The sequence below is a fragment of the Drosophila serrata genome, unplaced genomic scaffold (assembly GCF_035046125.1).
Source record: "Drosophila serrata isolate PLE 108 unplaced genomic scaffold, ASM3504612v1 contig_249, whole genome shotgun sequence".
Lineage (NCBI taxonomy): Eukaryota > Metazoa > Arthropoda > Insecta > Diptera > Drosophilidae > Drosophila > Drosophila serrata.
The window spans coordinates 1,000,827-1,007,649 of record NW_028257147.1 but is presented as its reverse complement, the minus strand read 5'-3'; the positions used below and the strand labels follow the sequence as shown (position 1 = coordinate 1,007,649).

At 40.3% G+C, this 6,823-nt stretch overlaps 4 protein-coding genes across 4 annotated transcripts; all 4 read left to right on the top strand.

Annotated features, from left to right (window-relative positions):
• The first annotated feature begins 3,194 nt into the window (after positions 1 to 3,194).
• Positions 3,195 to 3,840, top strand: LOC110187479 (uncharacterized). The gene has a single exon (XM_020956865.2). It carries the CDS (start codon positions 3,512 to 3,514, stop codon positions 3,698 to 3,700), a length of 189 nt encoding a protein of 62 aa, XP_020812524.2. The 5' UTR covers positions 3,195 to 3,511; the 3' UTR covers positions 3,701 to 3,840.
• A 520-nt stretch (positions 3,841 to 4,360) lies between these two features.
• LOC110187474 (uncharacterized) lies at positions 4,361 to 5,673 on the top strand. Its single transcript, XM_086832404.1, has 3 exons — positions 4,361 to 5,143; positions 5,204 to 5,470; positions 5,533 to 5,673. The coding sequence occupies exon 1, from the start codon at positions 4,491 to 4,493 to the stop codon at positions 4,875 to 4,877; it is 387 nt and encodes a 128-aa protein (XP_086688530.1). The 5' UTR covers positions 4,361 to 4,490; the 3' UTR covers positions 4,878 to 5,143; positions 5,204 to 5,470; positions 5,533 to 5,673.
• LOC110187475 (uncharacterized) lies at positions 5,247 to 5,673 on the top strand. Its single transcript, XM_020956862.2, has 2 exons — positions 5,247 to 5,470; positions 5,533 to 5,673. Exon 1 carries the CDS (start codon positions 5,247 to 5,249, stop codon positions 5,427 to 5,429), a length of 183 nt encoding a protein of 60 aa, XP_020812521.2. The 3' UTR covers positions 5,430 to 5,470; positions 5,533 to 5,673.
• A 629-nt stretch (positions 5,674 to 6,302) lies between these two features.
• Positions 6,303 to 6,775, top strand: LOC110179878 (uncharacterized). The gene is made up of 2 exons (XM_086832403.1): positions 6,303 to 6,573; positions 6,634 to 6,775. The coding sequence occupies exon 1, from the start codon at positions 6,408 to 6,410 to the stop codon at positions 6,540 to 6,542; it is 135 nt and encodes a 44-aa protein (XP_086688529.1). The 5' UTR covers positions 6,303 to 6,407; the 3' UTR covers positions 6,543 to 6,573; positions 6,634 to 6,775.
• Positions 6,776 to 6,823: the final 48 nt, after the last annotated feature.

Below are 6,823 nucleotides of genomic sequence, written 5' to 3'. Positions count from 1 at the left end.
AATAGGGATAAATCAAGGGTCGTTGAGTACTTACAAATAAATATATAAAATGAAGTCTGCTCCCTTGTATAAGTAACCCTTTAAACTGTTTGTAAATACTGTTGTTATGGTCGCAACTTCCATGAATTTAGAACAAATGACATCAACAGTAATTAATTAAATCCTAAATGATAGGAAACCTAAATTACACAGCCATTAAGTGTGATGGAAAAGCCTCTCTCTAACCGTTCCGCAATTCACACTTTCGGCGACCATCGAAAACATATCACGGCGGGCTCAGCTTATTTGGCAGCCCATAATTGCTGGCAAATTAGAATTATTTATTCAACAAAACCATTTCTGATTGCATGCCGCGCAGAGTTTGTAATTCATAATCAATTGTTGGTATGCTGAGCGCATAAAACCGAAATAAAACCACAAAATAATGAGCGCTACGAACAGATCGTTTCCATGCTGTTTCTGTGACGGAAGTCTGGCCCCACCGCAGGAGGGGAACCAACAAAAAAATGTATATAAATATATATTCTCTTTCAAAAAGGGGCCATAAATATTGTTCATTTGTAAATAAATGGCCAACGAAAAGCATGAAAAACTCATAGTTAGATATAGTAGAAGAAGAAGGCCCAACAACTCACAGAGCATATAAAACATCGTTCATGTTCATTTCCAGTACTTGGTTTTCTATTTCCTAGGCAAACATACATTCGACGATGGTGTGCGAGTCTCTATTTTTTATTACAGTATCATCTTCCGGTCACTTTGTCAGTTCCCCGGCACATTTCTCATACAGTTACGACCAGTGAAACGGACAAGTGGCCCTGCGCGTGTCCAGAGTTTTGTTTGGGTTCGAACTTGAATTATTGAAAACAGAAACCGCGGCGACTCCTCCTCCTTCTACACCAAAGAAATGGACGGAAGTTGGATAGACAAAGGCAAAGTGTGGATAGTTGCCAGCTAAGGGCATGCACTGGCACTTAAGGGGAAATGCTTATGAGAAATATATAAATAAATGTTCTTATCACAGGAGGTATAGCAGACTCACGTTAAATACCTTTACATTTATTTAAAATAAATATTTACATACTAATTGGTATTATTTCCTATAATTTAAACCTTGTATATATTTTATTCAAAACTTGAGTTCCCATTTATTGTAAGCACTTAGTTAGCGCTTTCATTGCAACTGCTTAAAAATTGACCACACTACAAGTCTCTTGACCATTAGCTTTCTGCATTATTTATTGTCCTGACCAGAGTTACATATTTAAATAGACCTAAAGAGCTGACTGTGAGGTCTGTATGCCCTTCCCTTAATCCCTTAAATTGCCTGGGACCACTCCACCCCATAAAAGTGCTGCTGCCACCGCTGACCAACATCGCCATCGCCACTTAAAAGCAGTTCGCGCGACTACACTGGCAGGCTCGGCGGGGAAATGGAACTGGAAGTGCCGCCCAGAAGAGAGCTGACCAGTACACACACCATGCACACACACCACGCACACACACCATCCACACCCACCTACGCAACGCACTCGCCGCATCGCGTTGCGCTTTGAATATAAATTACACAAATAGTGCGCACGACTTTGACGGCTGCAGTGGGTTTTAGTTTAAGAAATTATTTAAATAAATATTTTAATTAATAATATATATGAAAAATACAAGTACAATAGGAAAGGAAACTAGCTTTGGGAGTCTGAACTTTATCTACCTAAGCAGTTTTAAAATTGCATTATAAGATCGTATCCTAAATCGATTATATTTAAGTTTAAAATATTTTTATTTAGATTTTTGTAAATATTTTTATATGGCAATTTTTTCTAATAATCGAATTTTAAAAAAGTCATAACTAAGCGAAAAAACCATTAATTTCTATTCGGAAAGCTTTCCTAAATTAGTTTTTGTTAGGGTAATAAATATGCATACACAATTTAAAATTTATAAAAATTAAAATTTTTTTGCAATTTCTTTGACAAATTTTTCCTTACAAAATTTTTAAAAAGTTTCGAAAGTTTTTTCTTTTACCGGATACCGCTAAATCGACTCAGCTGTTGATGTTGATCAAGAATATATGTATAAGGTTTATACGGTCGGAAATGAGTTTATCACTGTTTTATAAGCGAGAGACAAAATGTTGTTCGATAATTTTAATAAAGATATTAAATTTATATATATATAAATATATAAATATATCAATATCTATAACATCTATGTGACATTGATAACCAGTAATCAATGTTGGGCTTTCCCCTTCAATACACTTCCGTGATTCTAGCCCACTGTGCGGATCAGCTGGCAGGAGGGGTCGCTGGTCGTGTCACCGTTGCGTTGCCCTTTGATGCTAATGACTCTGCCATCGCCTTAAAACTGGCGGATCGCAACTGCTCCGATGATGATGGGGCTCGGATGGGCTCCGAACTTAGCGGGCAATCAGAAACCGTGGTACGGAAAATTGGCATGCGTGATGGGGAAGGATGGGCGGATGGATGGATGGATGGAGGAATGGATGGAGATGCAGCTTTCCGTTTGGAGTTCCTGGACGACGGACGGCAGACGCTGGACAAGTGATTTCCGCGGCTGGCCTTCTGCTGCGTTGATTGATTGATTAATTGACAAAGGCAGCAGTGCCGTTAGTTTTCCATTTGCATTTGCATATCTAATTTATGAACGGCCAGAGTCATAGTATGTAGTTCATTGTGTTAGTTATGCAAATGCCGCATTTCCGCTCTGGGCCAACGTCTGCGCCCGGCGCAGCTTAATTATTCATTAATTTCAACTTAAATTCCGTATTTGCGCCTGCGGCCGTTTTGTGTGGCCCAATTTCGATGTGGCAGCCCCGGCGGAATAGCCTGCAGGGGGCTATTGTCTATCCGCAGGCTTTTGTCACCATAAATGTGAAGTGTTGCCCGATTATGAAATAATTATAAGCATTCCGCATGCTCTCTAACCATGGCCAGGCAGGAGGTATTGTGTTGTGTGTTTTGGGGAGGTCAATATGTCTGTTGTTCGATTACCCATAATGGTAAATATTATGAAAGGCACTGAGAAAGGTTTGTCTTACCCAAAAACATTTGTGAAAAATATGTGCAATGTAATTTGCTTTTCCAAAAATCGTTTTTGTGTCACTTGTTTACTTCTATTAGAAGATTAATTGTTACCTGAATTAATATAGTTAACTTTCCCTTTCCGCAATATATTTCATGACTTTATCCAGTTACTGTTTAATTAGTAGCTTCCCCTCCAATATGCAATCCGCTTAACGATAGCTCTTTGAGCTCTTCCCCCGTATCGAGCATCTAGTTATCCAGTTCTTTTGTGTTCTAATCCCCCATGGAAATGAGGAAGTTTTCGGGCCTGCCTCCCCCTGGTTCACTCTGCTTAGAAATTTCACCCTGTTAGCATCTATGTAAATTCGGGAAAATCCATAAAACAGAACCCAGGACACCTGCCTGCGCTGCAATTCGGTCGAGAAGCGTATTCCGTGTTCCCTGCTCCGTGGAGGACCTGCAGCATGTCTCGCATGTTTAATCCCGGCTACATCGGCCCCGATCCGCCCTGTTGCGACCCGGAATGCAGTGCGGAGTCGCAGCTTCCCTGTTGCAATCCCGCCCGGGAGTCAAAAAAGAAACCGGAGCAGCAGAATCAGGAGCCGCAGAAGCAGGAACAGCAAAATCAGGAGCAAAAACAGGAGCAGCAATAGCAAAGGGAGCAAAATAGTTTCGGATAAGTGGGGAGTCAGGAACAAAAGACTCGGAGGGAGAACCTTAAATCCACACAAAATGCTACCGATATGTGTCTAATATGAAATAAATACGCTGCTTAGCTGGGTCTTAATTGGAATCTCCTTTTAAAACTGTTGGGAATCGGTTTATATAGAAAATAAAATACATCGCGTAGATATTTCATCTTTGGTATATAGTAAAATAAATGGAAGAATGTCTACCGAACTAACCCTGATTTTAGAAATAAATTGGAGAATGGCTGGAAAGAAGTCTTCATCTTGTTTATATACAAATTATACTTTATACTTTATCAAGATTCCACGAATTAAAATTGAATAAAAAGATGCTGCTATTAACTAAAGGTTTTTTTTTATATATTTAAGGAATGCACTTAGATATCTGAAGCTACTGAAGCTACTTTTGTGGCATCAGTGGCTGTCTCTGTTCGTTTAAAAACCTAAAATTAATAATTATAATGTAACAGTCTCGAGATCTTTCTAGCCACAAGAAATCTCGACTAATTAATAATTATCCTGCATGAATCCTTTCTAGCGGATCACCCCACGAAGTGCTGAATGCTCAATGATAACACACCTGAAATCTAAGAGTGCAAAAAGAGCTCTCGGCGACACCTGAACACCATATTGTAACAGGCTGATAACTTATTGAGTTGCCTTTGTATCTAATGTCAGCCTGGTCGATTGTGAAACCTAAAATCGATCCTCCTCCATATCCCGCTTCCGCTTCCGCTTCCGCTTCTTCCTAGAAATGGATCAGGTGCACTTAGCCATCGGAGTGGCGAGCGTGGTGGCCATGATCGTGCTATTGGCTAACTCAGTGTCGTGTATTAGTGGCCGGGTGTCGGACCAAACCAGCGCCAATATCTCCAACCTAGTCACCCGCGGCGGACCTGTGGTGGACCAGCTGACCTCGGCCGAGGGGGAGCAGCCAATCTTGGAGGGTGATTACATAAACGCCACTTGCTCGGCAGTCCAAAGCATCGGAAGCAAAGCCTGCGCCGTCATTGGACCACACCTGCCCCGACTGCCGAGCCTAAGGAAGCCCAGCGAAGAAGATAAGGATGTTGCCACGAAGAAGGAACCTGAACACCAAGATGACACGCTGACGTGGGCGGATCCCCCGGGAGAGGAGTAATAGAGGCGACAGAAACCAAGGGCTTTCATCTTTGAAATCTCCAAAATTTGTAGTAGTCCCAAGTAGGCGATGGGTCTGAGACTTCACTTTTTTGTCGGCCCTTTGTAGTTCGAAAGCATTGAGATTCAGTCTATTCCTGAAGTTCGGCTTGAACACATCTCTTTCGCTTTCGTAGAATAAAGAACAAAAAACTATGAAAAATTAAGTTCTAAATTTAAAACCAAGGAATAATTTTAGCGCGTTTCTTCAGCAGTTAAAAAATTATAGTAAGATTTTGGAATAAAGTATAAAAGTGCACCTGTATCACAATTTCTCTCCTAAAAAAGTCAGGCTATTTCCAGCACGATCCCAATTTAATAAACTCTCAAGATGGTTCTTATGCTGTGCTGCAGTTTCGATCCCTTCTATGTGGGTCCCTGCCCGCCCGGCTGCCTGGTCCCCCTGACTGGCGGTAGCCCCTGCTGCAGTCCTGGCTGCGGTCCTTGCTGCAGTCCTTGCGGTGGCTGTGGGCCCTGTGGTGGCTGCTGCAGCTCCTGTCCATGCGGCTGGTGAGATGCCGCTTAGTTGAGAAGCAAATTGGTCGCAGATCATTGGTGAGTTATTTAAGATATATTTTGAGATTTATAAATAGTATTTATTTCAATATTCTCCCCAGCTTAAAACGAAAGTTCCTGTTAAGAATTGCTGGAGAAATGTGTTACTGTTATAAATTTTAATCCTTGCAGACGCGAACAACGCAAAACTCCCTACCAAACGAAAGAATGTTTTCAGGCAATAAACTTAAAGGAAAAACTAATATTATGTTGTTTCATTTGTAAAAAGTGTTTAAATAAAAGGTATATTTTGGGATTTTGACAGAAAAAGAAAAGAGTATGCAAATGAGTTGGTTTTGGTTTTAGATTTTTCTGTAAAAGAATATACATTCATATATGTATATCCAGTTTCGATATTTTTCTTTATAGACAAGCTTATTAAGGTTTATAGTTATATGCACCGCTGATGCCAAGATCGAAGCAAGAATCCAGAGCCTTTTACCCTGAAGTGTGTTCTTCTTTTGAATCCAAAGTGACAACTTTCGCTAATTTCTCAGACTAGAAGTAATTCCCCTGGCTACCTAGATAAGGGACACTTCAGAGATCTAACAAATATGGTTAAAGATTTTAAATTCTTAACAATTTTTCTAGTCCCTAGTATGCTATGGCTCGAACTTCAATTTTCTGCTTAGCTCTATGTGATTTGAAACATACAGAGCTCATTCCGTCCGTACAGTTCGGCCTGAACACAGCATTAAAAACAAAAAAAATAGAATAAAAAGTATGAGCAACTAAATTTAAAATTCCAAGCCAAGGAATAACTTCAACGCGTTTCATCAGCAGTAAAAAAAAATTCAGTACGTTTTCAAAATGTTCTTTTTTTTACGGATTCTAAATTTAATCAATCCTTTCTCACCCACAAAGGCGGGACGTAACCAGCTACAGAATAAAAAGAGTTTTTCCCCTTTCTGTGCCGTTTGAATATTACATTTTCAAAATGGTTTTAATGCTGGTCTGCAGTTTCGACCCTTTCTACATTGGACCCTGCCCGCCCGGCTGCCTGGTCCCCTTGGATGGCGGAAGTCCTTGCTGTAGTCCGTGTAGGAGCTGCTCGAGTACGTGTCAACGCTGAGATGTAAAGCGAAAAGATCCCTAGATCATTGGTGAGTTGCAGATATTTTGAAATATTTCAAATTTTATACTAATTTCCCCTGTGAACTCAGCTTAATATTAAACTCGTATCAAGGACTGCTGGAGAAATGTGTTGCTGTTAGAAGCCATTATCCTTGGCGGAGCATTAACAACTAAGCTCTACCTAAGGAATGAACAAGGCCAGAATAAAAAATAAAATAAATTTAAAACATAGGTAGTAGTTGTAAGGATTCTAAAATTCTAGAGATCTAGCCCACAGGC

Excerpts from the sequence above, each read along its gene's own strand:
- LOC110187479 (XM_020956865.2), top strand. The coding sequence starts at position 3,512 with ATGTCTCGCATGTTTAATCCCGGCTACATCGGCCCCGATCCGCCCTGT.
- LOC110187474 (XM_086832404.1), top strand. The coding sequence starts at position 4,491 with ATGGATCAGGTGCACTTAGCCATCGGAGTGGCGAGCGTGGTGGCCATG.
- LOC110187475 (XM_020956862.2), top strand. The coding sequence starts at position 5,247 with ATGGTTCTTATGCTGTGCTGCAGTTTCGATCCCTTCTATGTGGGTCCC.
- LOC110179878 (XM_086832403.1), top strand. The coding sequence starts at position 6,408 with ATGGTTTTAATGCTGGTCTGCAGTTTCGACCCTTTCTACATTGGACCC.